The sequence below is a fragment of the Cetorhinus maximus genome, chromosome 16 (assembly GCF_964194155.1).
Source record: "Cetorhinus maximus chromosome 16, sCetMax3.hap1.1, whole genome shotgun sequence".
In the NCBI taxonomy this organism is placed as follows: domain Eukaryota; kingdom Metazoa; phylum Chordata; class Chondrichthyes; order Lamniformes; family Cetorhinidae; genus Cetorhinus; species Cetorhinus maximus.
The window spans coordinates 16,577,578-16,595,295 of NC_135894.1; the positions used below are offsets into that span (position 1 = coordinate 16,577,578).

Below are 17,718 nucleotides of genomic sequence, written 5' to 3' on the forward strand. Positions count from 1 at the left end.
CAGCATTTATAAACTGCTGCTCAAAGCAACATCTACTGTACTCCCCAATAAGTTACCACGTGAATCTTCAAGACAGATGTTCAGCTATACCTTCATTTCACTGTCCGTCAGCTTTCTAACAACTCCAGTGCTGCTGAATTGGCTGCTGTTCCACTCAGGTATTGTCCCCATACTACTGAAGGTTAGCAGTTGATACCACTGAAGCAACATTTCACTTGGTCTTTCAAAGTCAGCCAGGCTGATCTGAACAACTCCCTAGTCAAAAGAAAGACATCAAAAAAGAGGTACAAACATATCAAGGATTAAGAAAAATCTTTTGAACCTCATTCATATTACATTACTGAGTTATTGTAGTTTAAGAAGCTCAGTACCACCCAGGACAAAGCAACCTGCTTGATCGGCACTTCATCCACTTGCCTAAACATCCAACTGCTCCATTGCTAGTGTACAGTGTGCACGATCTACAGGATGCACTTGCCAACACTTCTACAGCAGTCTTGTTCAAACCCATGGCCTCCACCACCTTCAAAAGGGCAGGGGCATCACCTGGGAATATCACTACCTCCAAGTTACGCAGCACCCTGACTTGGACGTATGTTACCACTGCTTTGTCGTTGCTGGGTCCAGTCTAACAATGGAGTGCTTAGAATGAATTCAAACCAGAACTGTGAACAGCAGTAAATTGCAAATCATCTGAATCTAGAAACAAGACCAAATGTAAGACTAGGCAGAAGTGGAATGGCTCTTCCTGGGGGAGTCAGTTTGAGGGTGGGAAGCTCACTTATACTTATGGGTTTAGCATCAACGTGAAAGGGATGCAAGTTCACAACAACTCTAAAGTTGCAGTGTGAATGAGATGAGGACATCAATAACTGGAGACAGCAATCAGCACCTACCAATAACTCTTCCTGTATTTGCTGGTCAATGGAACATATATCCAGCTGCAGAGTCTTTAACCTCAACATGCTGGCCGGGACCGGAACTTGAAACGATTCACTGAATGTTATAAGTGCCTGAACTTCTAAAGTCTTGGAGCAGAAAGTAAATGTTGTGCTGGGGTCAAGTGGAAGCAGAGAGATCCTTATATACCTGCAACAAGAACAGAATTATTCATGCTTAAAACATGTTTAGAGTTTTAAGACACAATTTTAGTCTAACCCCACCGCCTAGCAGTAACAGATGGAGAGCTGGGTCAGTCCCCATTGTATGGTCTGTTGACATCAATGGAGCATCAAACTGGGCATCCAATCCCAGCCCACCGCCATTTCCACTGGGTATTAGGCTATATTAGGCTGTTGTCCTCTTCAATCTACTCTTTTGCTAAATCTGATGCTGCCAGTTAACAAAATAAAAGTCAATATGTTAGCTCCTTTGGTATGACTCCTGCCACTCTCTGGAGCCTTCTACAAGCGAGTGTGAGCCTACAGAATAACTGCTGATCGGCTAATTTTACCTAAAGAGTGTATTGCAATCAAATTCAAGCCTGTTCTCACCCATAGACCAACTCTGGTTCAATGTATTTCTGGAGATGTGATCATGTGACATTGGTTACATGGCATTTAACCACGTGACACTGCATATGTAATGCTTAATCCTTTGCCCCTGTTTGCAAATGTTATTTCAGTTGCCATGGTCTCAGTATCAACAAGATCTGAATACACGAAAATCTTTTGGATTTATAGTGAGAGGTGTAACAATTTATAAATCAAAGAAAGAACACAAAATAGAAACATAAATAATACTTAAATAAAAACTATTTCTATCGTATCAACCCAAATGAGAAACAGCACATAATTACCACTGATTCAACAAAAACATCTAGTACAAAAGCAAAATACTGTGGATGCTGGAAATCTGAAATAAAAACAGAAAATACAGGAAATGCTCAGCAGGTCTGGTACAAGCTGTGTAGAGAGAACCGTTACCTCTGTTGCTCTCTCCACAGATGCTGCAGGAACTGCTAAGTACTTCCCAGTGCTTCCTGCTTCAATTTAAATAACCTGTGATTAAAGCTTTCATACAATCTTATGACTTTTTACCATACACAGCAAGAAATAAAAATATTAAATAAAACCAAAGTCAAATCTAAATCAATTCACTGACTCCCACCCCGCACAACCCAGCTTCAGAAAGTTGAGACTCAGTCACAAGAACACAAGAAAATAGACCCAATTTCTACTGAAGCAGTCCGTGTCCATATGCAGAAAGACCTGGACAACATTCAGGCCTGGCCTGATAAGTGGCAAGTAACATTTATGCCACTTAACTGCCAGGCAATGACCATCTCCAACAAAGGTGAATCCAACCATTGTCCCTTGACTCTCAATGGCATTACCATCACTGAATTCCCCACTATCAACATCCTGAGTGTTTCCAGTGACCAGAAACTAAACTGGACTAGCCCTATAAATACTGTGGCTACAAGAGCCGGTCAGAGGCTGGGAATCCTGCAGACAACAACTCACCTCCTGACTTTCCAAAGCCTGTCCACCATCTACAAGGCACAAGTCAGGATGTGATGGAATACTCCCCACTTGCCTGCATGAGTGCAGTTCCAACAACAAACACTCAAGAAACTTGGCACCATCCATGACAAAGCAGCCAGTTTGGCACCCCATCCACCACCTCCAGCGTCCACTCTCTCCTACACTGACATACAGTAGCATCAGTGTGTACCATCTACAAGATGCACTGCAGCAACTTACCAAGGCTCCTTCGACAGCACCTTCCAAACCCATGACCTCTACCAACTAAAAGGGCAAGGGCTGCATGTAGATGGGAACACCGCCACCTGAAAGTTCCTCTCCAAGCCTCTCACAATCCTGATTTGGAAATATATCGCTGTTCCTTCACTGCCACTGGACCAAAATCCTGGAACTTCCTTCCTAACAGCACTGTGGGTGCACCTACACCACATGGGCTGCAGAGGTTCAAGGCAGCTCACCACCACCTTCTCAAGGGCAATTGGGGATGGGTAATAAATGCTGGCCTAGCCAGCGACGCCCACATCCCTTGAATGGATAATAAAAAACAATTTGTTCAGCCTCTCATCGTAGGACAACATTCTCATCCTAGGGACCAATTATTCCTGTATTCCCCTTGCAATAAAGGCCAGTCCTTGCAGAAAAGCGCCAAAGTTGCCCGATGCTGAAAAATAAACACATTTCACAACAGCACACACCACAGGCAGACATAAAGAGCTGAAATGTCAAATTTGGGTCGGGAACCCAAATCATCTCCAGGTTCCAACCCTGCACCGCAACTGGGTCGCACATGAGATGTGACCTTAAATGTAAATGCCCTCATTGGGCTGGGGGTGAGCTCAGGAAGTGCCACTGAGTGTAAACCAGGAGGTGGGAGCTGCCTGTGGAGCATCAGCGGCAGCCATAATGGGGCCTGCTGCTGCCTTGCACAAGAGAGGAGGCAGCAGCTTTTTTTGTTAAAATAATTTCACGGAACACGGGCAGCGCCTGCTAGGCCAGCATTTACTGCCCACCCATAATTATCCCTGAGAAAGTGGTGATAAGCTGCCTTCTTGAACTGCTGCAGTCCAAGTGGTGTAGGTACACCCATAGTGTGTGCCATCTCATAGGAGAGAGTTCCAGGATTTTGACCCAGTGACAGTGAAGGAATGGCGGTAAGTTTCCAAGTCAGGATGGCGTGTGACTTGGAGGGGAACGTCCAGGGGATGGTGTTCCCATGCATCTGCTGTCCTTGTCCGTCTAGATGGTAGCAGTCGTGGATTTGGAAGGTGGTGTCTAAGGAGGCTTGGTGAGTTCCTGCAGTGCATCTTGTGGATGGTACACACACTGCTGCTAATATGCACCGGTGGCGGAGGGAGTGAATGTGGAAGGTGGTGGATAGGGTGCCAATCAAGTAGGCTGGGATAAAGCGCACAATCTGACACAAGATCCACCAACTCCTCAAACTTTCCAACATTAAAAAGAGCTTTAATTTCTGCCCGCTCTGAACCCTACAAGTGTGCACTAACGTGTACCAGGCTGTTTGGGTTCAGTGATTTGAACTTTGAAAATTGCATTTTCGATCTCCACAGCCTGTTAACAGTGTCCTCAAAGAGCTTGATGAGCCATTATTTAGAGCCAAGCGCATTTCCTGTTTCCTACCTCCCAGCCTCGCTTTGAAAATTGTGCCACTTTCGGGACCAGTGCCACCCTGCGGGAACACATCTTTCAAATTGTGCCCCTGACCCTTCCCCATCCCAATGGCAACTGAAAGTCCCGGTCGAACTCCTCCTCACTCCAATTTGTATTCACCTTCTCCTCCCTCCCCACCCAGTTTGTGATGGTTTCTCTCTAAATGACGTGCTCAAAATCTCTGGTGTAGGGTATGAACCCGCAGCTTTATGTCTCAGGAGGCGGGATTTCTACAGGCTGGGTCAAGGCTGACACCTGGACTCCTGAATAACTGGGCTGTTACACTCAACTTGCTTCTTTTTTCAAGAAGTGTAATTAGCATCATGTGAGATTTGTTTTAAATACGGACATAAAGTCAACGTTGGCACTGGGCTGTATCAAGAAAAATAGTCAGCTCCGTAAAACAGTTATAAAAGTAGGCCTTTAATAGCCAAGGCTTGAGAATCTGCAGTTATTATTTCCAACTTACACTTTGTTCCCATCTTTCACCTGTAGGGCAGCAAGGTTCCGTAACTGAAGTATGTGGATGATCAAGCATTCATCCCGATGATCGTACCTTAAGATAAAGAAGTTTTGTAAGCGTACTTGCCAAAGAAGGAAACCACCTGCATTTATGTAGCGCCTTTCACAGCCTAAGGATGTCCCAAAGCACTTTGCAGCCAATGAAGCACATTGGAAGTGTGGTCACTGTTAAAATGAATTACTGATATCAGGGTATTATTGCCAGATATTTCAAATCCTCAAGTTACCACAATGGGATATGAATTTACATTCCCTGGATTATTAGTCCAGCAATATAACTGTTATGCTACCACATCCTGATAGTTATGCATCATTAGCAATGCAGTGTGTTGTTGAATGCCTTTATTAAAAGAACTGTAAAAGTACTGTGTTACTTTTCACATTAACATCCTCACGTTTCAATCATCTAGAAGTTGGATTTCCACTAATCACTATTTTTAAACATATTGCTTAACATGACAAGTTATTAAACCAGCTATTACTATTCAACTGATGCCATGATATTCCTGAAGACCCATCTCAACTATATAAGAAAATACACCTCCAAATAATAGCAAAAAGCAAAATAGGAGACATGGACTAAAACCTCTGGGTGTCATCAGGCAGCCCCAGTATAGTTAAACACTTACATAAGTCCCATTTTAATTTGCGGTGGGTCGAATGTGATGGAACTGTTATCGTACAGATTCTCATCTGCATCCTCTGGCCTGTGAATAAAAACATTTGAACACAATACACCAAATTATAAAATGTAAAGCAACCTTATAAATCACAGTTATTACAGAGGTGTGTTTGAATCAGTCATCATTATTTAATGGTCTTGAGTATGTCTTGGCTCAATGGGAGCTTCCTGTCTGAGTCAGGTTATCGGTTAAAGTCCTATTCCAGATAGATATAACAGGACACCAATGAGAGTTCAGTCTCAGCAGTGGGTTGATATCCCGTCTGATGGGAGTGGAGTGATGACCCACCACCCCCCACCCCCCACCCCTCCCACACAACGTGTCTCGTCTGATCAAACTAATGACACGGCCACATGAAAACAAAGGTCTTCATTACGGAAACAATCCAAAGTGCGATTGGCCAGGAGTAGATGCAGTGGCAGAAACTGGCTGCCTCTTATACCCTAAGGCACGAGGAGGAAGAATTAATGGTCTGATCCCTTCAACGTTTAAGTGACCCATGTTACAGTCGAGTAAAATCTCTCTGTGGGCTTTGTCTTTGCAAAAGATTGGGAAGAATTTAACCAACATCTAACAGCATGAAGATCGGGGACATGAAGACACAGGTGAGTGGGACGAGGAACCAGCGTCGATTGTAGGGTTTCTTAGGAACAAGGTTCCCTCTAAACCGCAGGCACTGAACAACCCAGGGCTTCCGATGCAGGCCGTGCATAAGTCGGCCCCTTTAAGGTACCGCGCGTGTGCAGGCGTGCAGGAAAATTTAAAGGGCCCACGCAGTTAAACGAATAGGCCGAGTGCAACAAAAAAAACGGAGGAAACGTTGCCTTGGAGATCCAGGAACCGAAGGTTTACCTCCAGCACATTGCTGTGAGCAACCAGGAAGCACAAATCATTGGAGGATTAAAAACAATTGTGTGTTTATTCATTTGTTTTGAACACTTTTATTAGTTATAAAAATATTAGAGATGGAGTAACAGATGCAGCACCAGGGATGACAGCCCAACAGAGTTGGCACTCCAGTTGCCAGAGATGTTAGGATGTTAAGGAATAGCATCACTAGGGACACTGAGATCAACGGGGAGAACATTGTCAGGAAACCTATGATAGACAAAGCAGCAGCATCTCCACATGGCAATGGCTCAGGAGCTAACAGAGGTCTGGCAATGATATGTGACAAAATGGGAAACGGCACCACCCCAGTGACATAACCTTTTACAAGAATGGAGGGAAGGGGCAGCAGGAAGGTTGCTCGGTCAAGGCGGGGCTCACTCCCACAGGAGGTCAGCAAAAACACCTGAGGGGTGGAGGACCGGGAAATGGATCCAGCTAAAGATAGCCCTCTCGGCCAGATGTGGTCTGCTGGTCGCCTGTCAGACATCTGACACGATACAGTAGAAACCCCCACTGCATTTCAGGGTCCCTGCCTCTGCATTCATCAACCTCAAAATGATGATTAAAATGATGATTAATTGCATCTTCACAATTGGTGGAACAGAAATTGTAACTATTGACAACTCCACAGACAGAGGCAACCACTATTTTAAAATTTACCAAAAATATGACCATCACTTAAACTGATGTAATGGATACACTCTGATTATAAAATGGCCAAAATACATCAGGGTGCAATGCAGACTGTGCAAGGCGAGGAGACTGCTTGGTGGCAACTCAGAGACTGTATATTGCATTGGTTCCTTTCACAGGATTTGAAGGGAGGTACACACTCGGAAAATCCAGCGGCAGAATTTGTTCCACCCACTTTATTTGGTGCACAGAAAAATAATTTCATCACCTTTTATTTAATGCTTCAAAGACTCCACTGTCTGTAGCGAGAGAATCATCGGAGAAACCTGTGGAGACTCTTCTTACTCTTCGGCCTGCTTTAGTGGCACTGTCAGTACGCAGGGTTACCACTACAACACAGAGAGAAGACAGGATTCATTAATGTGGTCACCAAACCATGACAATGAAAATACAGATTAGCTGGAAGCCCTCTCATACATTTATAATGAAGGTACATTATCAGTGATCATTGTCAGCACCTGAACAACACATACACCAGTCAGATCTCTTTTCTATCCACAGGACACAATATAACACACATCCAAATCCCCTGTTGTCAACAACAACTATTTGCATTTATATAGCGCCCTTATTGTACTAAAACTTTCCAATGTCCTTCAATGGAGCATTATCAAAGAAACATTTGATTTCAACGAGTTGAGGTCTCAGCAAAAGAGATTGTCATGAAGGAGTTAGGTCTGGATTAACTCACTCTGGATCGAAAGGAGAGCTGGATTAAGTCACTCCAGATCGAAAGGGTAGCTGGATTAACTCACTCCAGATCGAAAGGAGAGCTGGATTAACTCACTCCAGATCGAAAGGAGAGCTGGATTAACTCACTCCAGATCGAAAGGAGAGCTCTCTGCCTGAACGAGATAGATAAGGATCAGGGGTGAATGAGAAGTGTAATTTAAAGGGCTGTACCATTTCAACACTGGGGCCCCAACCTGCAACTTCATCTTTGAAGCCAGACTCTCGGCTGACTCTGTTGGGAAATATTACCTTCTGAATGAATGGGGGAAGGAACTTGACCCACCACCAGGGACCCTAAGAAATGGTTCCAGTATAAATTAAGTGGTTGGAGAGGTGATGGATGGTTCTGGAGGGGTTTGCTGCCAGTGAAAGAATGAGGGAAGGTTGAGACAGAAGACGTATGCAGGTTTCATTGTGGGGTTCGGAGGAGTATATAAACCACACAAACCTTCCCGATCCTTGTTCTGGCACTGTCTGCCACCCAGGGTTAAAATCACATCAGGATTGTAATTGCATTGTAGGACCCCGACTTTTACGTGTGACAGAGTTCTGGTCTAACACCGAGATCAGTGCTGTTAAAATGGCTTATTTTAATCGCCCGCCTCATGCATGTCAGCTAGAGGAAGGGGGTTAAAATCAAGCCTCGCCATTCTAAAAATCAGAATGTGGGTTTTACATGACATGACCACAAGGTGGCAACAAACATCTAGGGACAGCCCATTATCACCAATGTACTTCCCAGTTTATAAATATAACTAATAAACTGCTGTTTCACTGGGTTCTCTTTACAAATGTCATCCAGTTGGCAGAGATCAGGCAGGGCTCCGAATTAGTCTCGATTCTGTTAACACTTTCTTGCACACAATCTTCTCATGGATTTACACAAACATTACTGCAATCCCCATTAATTCATTACTCTGCATTATATAAGCGACACATGCTAGTGAACCTGGTGAGTACCAACATATTCAGTCTTTAGAAATACCTACTGCTTACCTGTCCCAGGACATATGTACAACAAGTCATTTTCGGTATGGGTAACACGGCAAGGCTGTGGCCTGAATTTTGGGCTCGTTGGGCATGCACGATCGGTGGGCCTGGAAGCAGACGCAAAACGTACTTCTGTCCGCGATTGGCCCCCGGCCGCAATCTCACGCTGGCTAGCCAATTAACGGCCAGCCAACGTGAAATGCGCCCGGAGAGAGGCTCAGCGCTGCCGCTGGGGACGAGAAGAGGATGGGCGCACCAACATCACCGCGGGCGTGGGTGACAGCTTCGAGGGAGAAGGCAGGCAGCTGCCTCAGGGAGCTGCTGACAATAAAATAAAGCCCAAAAATGCTACAGAAAAACACCCATGCAGCACAATCAAGCACCTGAAAGCAGGCTTCATTAAAAAAAAAGTCCCCAGATATTTATTTTAATTTAAAATCCTAACGGAGATTTCATTCCGCCCTTGGATGAGGTTTCATCAAAAATGTAAAGGCCGCCTGGCCAATCGGCCTGTCCGCCAACTGTAAGATTGGACAGGCCACGAAAAATCGCTGACAATCAGGCCGTTAGTGGCCTTAATTGCCCAGTTAATTGCCAGCGGGCACTCTTCCGACTTTTGTGTGCGCTCGCTGAGCGAAATATCACACGAGTGCCCGATGATATCGGGACGCTCGCCCGTCATCATCTTGCGCGATTTCTCGCCCCTTCGGCGTCGGGTGCGCACTCGCCCACAGGATGTAAAACTCTGGCCTGTGACTTTGGCTGTGACAGTGGAGTGACTGCCTGTTACACGCCTCCCCTTCCATCACCCGATACACATCATTATCCAAAAGCCTTGACTTTCTTCTGTTCTGATGAGCTACGTTGACTATGGGCAGAATTTTGCCCTTGATGGGTGGGTGGGCCCCACCGGCTCGGTGGCGGGTGCGCAGCCGATCGCCACCGCCGCCATTTTAAGTGGGTGGGCCAATTAAGGCCCACCCAGAGGGCTGCCCGACGGGAAGCGCTATGCACTCCCTGTGCGGGCTGGGGGGGATTCCCCAAATGCGAGTGTGCGCTCATTCACACATGCGCACGAAAGAGCGAACATCTCCCTGAGGCTAAGTGCTGCCTCAGGGAGATCGCTGAAAGGTTGGCAAATATGAAAAATAGAACAATAAAAAATTCATTAACATGCCCCCCGTCACGTGAAAATATCACACGAGATGGGACATCTAAATAAATTTCACAGAAACTTTATTAAAGTTTTTAAAAACAGACATGAAACCTCATCCTGCCGGCAGGTCCTTTAATTGGGTTAATGATCCTGTCAATGGCCTCAATTGGCCATTGACAGGTCGGCGGGCGGACAGCTGATTTCGCTGTTCCCCCCGCCTTCCTGAATATCTAAATGGGGCGGGATGACTTCAGGGGTTCCTCCCAACGTCATCCTGTGTCAGCGAGCGGGCCCCACCCCCAACTCGCCGACAGAAAAATTCTGCCCCATGAGTGTGTTGTAATGAAGTAAAAGTCCTGTGTACATCTGACATCTGCCTCATTGCATTTCCCAATGGAATTCCCTGGAGGAAGCCCATTGGAACACTCCCTCTATCATCCTAACCCCAGAGATTTTAAACTCATCACAGACCAGGGAGAGACTCTCTCGCTAGATCTTCATTTGGATGCTATGAAGCAAACCATTGGAAGACATAAATCCACATTTATTTTTAAATAACAAGATATCGCACAATGAGTGTTACAAACTATTTACAGCACACAGACAGGCCATTTTTAAAATGAGTTCATGAGATGTGATCATCACTGGCTATGTCAGCATTTATTGCCCATCCCTAATTGCCCTTGTTCAGAGGGCAGTTAAGAGTCAACTACTGCTGTGGTCCTGGAGTCAGGTTTAGGCCAGACCAGATAAGGGTGACAGATTTCCTTCCCTAAAGGACGTCAGTGATCCAGATGGGTCTTTACGACAATCGACAATGGTTTTGTGGTCATCATCTGACTTTTAATTCCAGATTTTTATTGAATTCAAATTTCACCATCTGCTATGGTGGGATTCGAACCTGGGTCCCCAGAGCATTAACCTGGGTCATTTGGCCCCGAGAGACCGTTTGGCCCAAGTGGTCCATGCTGATGTTTATGCACCACACAAGTCTCCTCTCACCCTTCTTAATCTAACCCTATCAACATATCCTTCTGTTCCTATCTCCCTCGGGGAGATTATCTAGCTTCCCTCAAACACATCTATGCTGTTCACCTCATCTACTCAGTATAGTAATATGTTTCACATTCTCTCTGGGTAAAGACACTTCTCCTGAAATGCCTACTGAATTTCTAAGTGCCTATCTTATATTAATGACCCTTTGTTCTGGTCTTGGCTGCAAATGGAAACATCTTCTCCACATCTACCCTATCAAACCCCTTCATAATCTTAAAACCTCCATCAGGTCACCCCTTGGTCATCTCTCTCCTTGAGAAATGAGCCCCAGCCTGTTCAACCTTTCTTAAATGGGTAAAGTTTCTCCGTTCTGATATCATTCTAGTAAATCTTTTTTTGCACCTTTTCTAGTGCTTCTTGGTCCTTTCCACAATATGGAGACCAGAATTATTCACAGTACTTGGGGGTTACTCGGAGTGTGGTCTAACCGAGGTTAGATACAAGTTTAATATGACTTCTCTTTTTTCTAATCTATCCCCTTCGAAATGAAGTCCAGTGCTATGCTGGCTTGTTTGAATAGTCTTATTAGATTGTGTTGCCACTTTTAGTAATCTGTGTACTTGTAACCCCAGATCCCTTTGTTCCTCTACACCATTTAATATACCAAAACATTGCCAATTAAGTGATGTCCTCAGATACGGAAGATAAAAGGCAGCTAACCTGTTTCCAATATTCAAACAACGATGACCAATTCCAGCTTTGAGCAAAGTATTAAAGTGACACGGTAACATTAAGAGTATATAACATTAAAATGTTACTGTACCTCCTACACCCTGTACAGCTGGCCTCATTCTGGGATCCACATCCTGGGTTAACTTGATATCTCCAAGTGAAGCTCCAATAACTTGGGAGGATGCAGCCTCCTGCAAATCTTGGCAAACGGCCTGAGCCTGCATTCGGATGGCTTCTGACTCCGACCTCCCTACCAGCTCCTCAAATTCCTCGTTCATCTGGGCCAGCGGAGAGTCGCGAGAAGCAGAGAGGTATGGCGTGTCGAGCGGGGAGCTTGGTGGGGAGAGGGACGAGAGTGAAGACCTGGAGGAGAGCGACGCCAAGGACTGAGGAGGATCCAAAGATCTCCGCGGCTTGCTCAAGTTAGACAGTCCTAAATGGTCGACAAACGAAGGGTCCTTGGCTATTGTGTCAAACGGAAGAAGATCAAACTGCAGATAGCACCCCAAATCAATCGATGCGTCTGTCTCATATTGTGGAAGCCCATATATATCAGTAAAACTGACCGAGCTTAAAGAACCTCTACTGGAAGCCAATGATCCACAGCTAGATGCAAGTGAGCCTCTGCTACTGCCAGATGACACGGTGAGTGAACTAGCGGTTAAGCTGCAACACAAAGGGTATTATTTTAGTTATGAGTGCGGGATCACAGCTCACTGATAATGTAGAGTAAGCAAATTTTCAAAAGTCAAAACTGGGAAACACTGAAAAGCCTTGGGAAGGCGGGGCTTGATGATTGACATGCTGGGGGAACCAATGGGAGGAGGGGCAGTTGAAATTAGGCAGTGGTGTGATGACATCTTAATTGGCACAAACACTAAACAGTCATTTAATAATCAAAAGTGTAAAGCTTGTGGCCGAACTTGGATAATTGTTTCTGATGACATTATTTTTTGCTCATTTTAGGTATTACAATTTTAGGGTGCGTTGTGTCATGAGACTGGTGTCAATGTAACTGCATTTAAAGTGAGGGGGTGGGAGATTGTAAAGGAGGGTGGAGAGGAATCAGTGAATGGCAGTGCAGCCCTGCCCAAGCCTCTGTGCCCAGGACTGACCACTGCTCCCTGCCCCAGCTCTCTGTCACTCACTCACTCACTCTGTCACTCACTCACTCACTGTCACTCACTCACTCTGTCTCTCACTCACTCACTCTGTCTCTCACTCACTCACTCTGTCACTCACTCAGTCACTCTGTCACTCACTCTGTCACTCACTCTGTCACTCACTCTGTCACTCACTCTGTCTCTCACTCTGTCTCTCACTCTGTCTCTCACTCTGTCTCTCACTCTGTCTCTCACTCTGTCTCTCACTCTGTCTCTCACTCTGTCTCTCACTCTGTCTCTCACTCTGTCTCTCACTCTGTCTCTCACTCTGTCTCTCACTCTGTCTCTCACTCTGTCACTCACTCACTCACTCTGTCACTCACTCACTCTGTCTGTCACTCACTCACTCTGTCACTCACTCACTCTGTCACTCACTCACTCTGTCACTCACTCACTCTGTCACTCACTCACTCTGTCACTCACTCACTCACTCTGTCTCTCACTCACTCTGTCTCTCACTCACTCACTCTGTCACTCACTCACTCACTGTCTCTCACTCACTCACTGTCTCTCACTCACTCACTCTGTCACTCACTCACTCTGTCACTCACTCACTCTGTCACTCACTCACTCTGTCACTCACTCACTCTGTCACTCACTCACTCTGTCACTCACTCACTCTGTCACTCACTCACTCTGTCACTCACTCACTCACTCAGTCACTCACTCACTCAGTCACTCACTCACTCACTCAGTCACTCACTCACTCACTCTGTCACTCACTCACTCACTCTGTCACTCACTCACTCACTCTGTCACTCACTCACTCACTCTGTCACTCACTCACTCTGTCACTCACTCACTCACTGTCACTCACTCACTCACTCTGTCACTCACTGTCACTCACTCACTCACTCACTCTGTCACTCACTCACTCACTGTCTCTCACTCACTCTCACTCACTCACTCTGTCTCTCACTCACTCTGTCTCTCACTCACTCTGTCTCTCACTCACTCACTCTGTCTCTCACTCACTCACTCTGTCACTCACTCACTCACTCTGTCACTCACTCACTCACTCTGTCACTCACTCACTCACTCTGTCACTCACTCACTCACTCTGTCACTCACTCACTCTGTCACTCACTCACTCACTGTCACTCACTCACTCACTCTGTCACTCACTGTCACTCACTCACTCACTCACTCTGTCACTCACTCACTCACTGTCTCTCACTCACTCTCACTCACTCACTCTGTCTCTCACTCACTCTGTCTCTCACTCACTCTGTCTCTCACTCACTCACTCTGTCTCTCACTCACTCACTCTGTCACTCACTCACTCACTCTGTCACTCACTCACTCACTCAGTCACTCACTCACTCAGTCACTCACTCACTCACTCAGTCACTCACTCACTCACTCTGTCACTCACTCACTCACTCTGTCACTCACTCACTCACTCTGTCACTCACTCAGTCACTCACTCACTCACTCTGTCACTCACTCACTCACTCTGTCACTCACTGTCACTCACTCACTCACTCACTCTGTCACTCACTCACTCACTGTCTCTCACTCACTCTCACTCACTCACTCTGTCTCTCACTCACTCTGTCTCTCACTCACTCACTCTGTCTCTCACTCACTCACTCTGTCACTCACTCACTCACTCTGTCACTCACTCACTCACTCTGTCACTCACTCACTCACTCTGTCACTCACTCACTCACTCTGTCACTCACTCACTCACTCTGTCACTCACTCACTCACTCTGTCACTCACTCACTCACTCTGTCACTCACTCACTCACTCTGTCACTCACTCACACTGTCACTCACTCACTCACTCTGTCACTCACTGTCACTCACTCACTCACTCACTCTGTCACTCACTCACTCACTGTCTCTCACTCACTCACTCTGTCTCTCACTCACTCTGTCTCTCACTCACTCACTCTGTCACTCACTCACTCACTCTGTCACTCACTCACTCACTCTGTCACTCACTCACTCACTCTGTCACTCACTCACTCACTCTGTCACTCACTCACTCACTCTGTCACTCACTCACTCACTCTGTCACTCACTCACTCACTCTGTCACTCACTCACTGTCACTCACTCACTCACTGTCACTCACTCACTCACTGTCACTCACTCAGTCTCTCTCTCACTCACTCAGTCTCTCTCTCACTCACTCTGTCTCTCTCTCACTCACTCTGTCTCTCTCTCACTCACTCTGTCTCTCTCTCACTCACTCTGTCTCTCTCTCACTCACTCTGTCTCTCTCTCACTCACTCTGTCTCTCTCTCACTCACTCTGTCTCTCTCTCACTCACTCTGTCTCTCTCTCACTCACTCTGTCTCTCTCTCACTCACTCTGTCTCTCTCTCACTCACTCTGTCTCTCTCTCACTCACTCTGTCTCTCTCTCACTCACTCTGTCTCTCTCTCACTCACTCTGTCTCTCTCTCACTCACTCTGTCTCTCTCTCACTCACTCTGTCTCTCTCTCACTCACTCTGTCTCTCTCTCACTCACTCTGTCACTCACTCACTCTGTCACTCACTCACTCTGTCACTCACTCACTCTGTCTCTCACTCACTCACTCTGTCTCTCACTCTGTCTCTCACTCTGTCTCTCACTCTGTCTCTCACTCTGTCTCTCACTCTGTCTCTCACTCTGTCTCTCACTCTGTCTCTCACTCTGTCTCTCACTCTGTCTCTCACTCTGTCTCTCACTCTGTCTCTCACTCTGTCTCTCACTCTGTCTCTCACTCTGTCTCTCACTCTGTCTCTCACTCTGTCTCTCACTCTGTCTCTCACTCTGTCTCTCACTCACTCACTCTGTCTCTCACTCACTCACTCTGTCACTCACTCACTCACTCTGTCACTCACTCACTCTGTCACTCACTCACTCTGTCACTCACTCACTCACTCACTCTGTCTCTCACTCACTCACTCTGTCTCTCACTCACTCACTCTGTCACTCACTCACTCACTGTCTCTCACTCACTCACTGTCTCTCACTCACTCTGTCACTCACTCACTCTGTCACTCACTCACTCACTCTGTCACTCACTCACTCACTCTGTCACTCACTCACTCACTCTGTCACTCACTCACTCACTCTGTCACTCACTCACTCACTCTGTCACTCACTCACTCACTCTGTCACTCACTCACTCACTCTGTCACTCACTCACTCACTCACTCACTCTGTCACTCACTCACTCACTCTGTCACTCACTCACTCACTCTGTCACTCACTCACTCACTCTGTCACTCACTCACTCACTCTGTCACTCTGTCACTCACTCACTCTGTCACTCACTCACTCTGTCTCTCACTCACTCACTGTCTCTCACTCACTCACTGTCTCTCACTCACTCACTGTCTCTCACTCACTCTCACTCACTCACTCTGTCTCTCACTCACTCTGTCTCTCACTCACTCACTCTGTCTCTCACTCACTCACTCTGTCTCTCACTCACTCACTCTGTCACTCACTCACTCACTGTCTCTCACTCACTCACTGTCTCTCACTCACTCACTGTCTCTCACTCACTCACTCTCTGTCACTCACTCACTCTGTCACTCACTCACTCTGTCACTCACTCACTCTGTCACTCACTCACTCACTCTGTCACTCACTCACTCACTCTGTCACTCACTCACTCACTCTGTCACTCACTCACTCACTCTGTCACTCACTCACTCACTCTGTCACTCACTCACTCACTCTGTCACTCACTCACTCACTCTGTCACTCACTCACTCACTCTGTCACTCACTCACTCACTCTGTCACTCACTCACTCACTCTGTCACTCACTCACTCACTCTGTCACTCACTCACTCACTCTGTCACTCACTCACTCACTGTCTCTCACTCACTCTCACTCACTCACTCTGTCTCTCACTCACTCACTCTGTCTCTCACTCACTCACTCTGTCACTCAGTCACTCACTCACTCACTCTGTCACTCACTCACTCACTCTGTCACTCACTCACTCACTCTGTCACTCACTCACTCACTCTGTCACTCACTCACTCTGTCACTCACTCACTCTGTCACTCACTCACTCTGTCACTCACTCACTCTGTCACTCTCACTCACTCTGTCACTCTCACTCACTCTGTCACACTCACTCACTCTGTCACACTCACTCACTCTGTCACTCACTCACTCACTGTCACTCACTCTGTCACTTACTCTGTCACTCACTCACTCACTGTCACTCACTCACTCACTGTCACTCACTCACTCACTGTCACTCACTCACTCACTGTCACTCACTCACTCACTGTCACTCACTCTCTCACTCACTCACTCTGTCTCTCTCTCACTCACTCTGTCTCTCTCTCACTCACTCTGTCACTCACTCACTCTGTCACTCACTCACTCTGTCACTCACTCACTCACTCTGTCACTCACTCACTCACTCTGTCACTCACTCACTCACTCTGTCACTCACTCACTCACTCTGTCTCTCACTCACTCACTCTGTCTCTCACTCTGTCTCTCACTCTGTCTCTCACTCTGTCTCTCACTCTGTCTCTCACTCTGTCTCTCACTCTGTCTCTCACTCTGTCTCTCACTCTGTCTCTCACTCTGTCTCTCACTCTGTCTCTCACTCTGTCTCTCACTCTGTCTCTCACTCTGTCTCTCACTCACTCACTCTGTCACTCACTCACTCACTCTGTCACTCACTCACTCACTCTGTCACTCACTCACTCACTCTGTCACTCACTCACTCTGTCACTCACTCACTCACTCTGTCTCTCACTCACTCACTCTGTCTCTCACTCACTCACTCTGTCTCTCACTCACTCACTCTGTCACTCACTCACTCACTGTCTCTCACTCACTCTGTCACTCACTCACTCTGTCACTCACTCACTCACTCTGTCACTCACTCACTCACTCTGTCACTCACTCACTCACTCTGTCACTCACTCACTCACTCTGTCACTCACTCACTCACACTGTCACTCACTCACTCACTGTCACTCACTCACTCACTGTCACTCACTCTGTCTCTCTCTCACTCACTCTGTCTCTCTCT

General features: G+C 46.6%; 1 protein-coding gene across 2 annotated transcripts in view; it reads right to left on the minus strand.

The window, feature by feature from the left end:
- wwc3 (WWC family member 3) overlaps nt 1-17,718 on the minus strand; it is a 233,251-nt gene that overhangs the window by 23,997 nt on the left and 191,536 nt on the right. For both annotated transcript variants that reach the window (XM_078559419.1, XM_078559418.1), the window contains exons 11-16: nt 11,641-12,215; nt 7,152-7,272; nt 5,306-5,383; nt 4,624-4,710; nt 897-1,089; nt 91-255 (exon numbers count right to left, since the gene is read on the minus strand). In XM_078559419.1, coding sequence (XP_078415545.1) covers nt 91-255; nt 897-1,089; nt 4,624-4,710; nt 5,306-5,383; nt 7,152-7,272; nt 11,641-12,215 — 1,219 coding nt within the window. The remainder of the gene's footprint in view (nt 1-90; nt 256-896; nt 1,090-4,623; nt 4,711-5,305; nt 5,384-7,151; nt 7,273-11,640; nt 12,216-17,718) is intronic.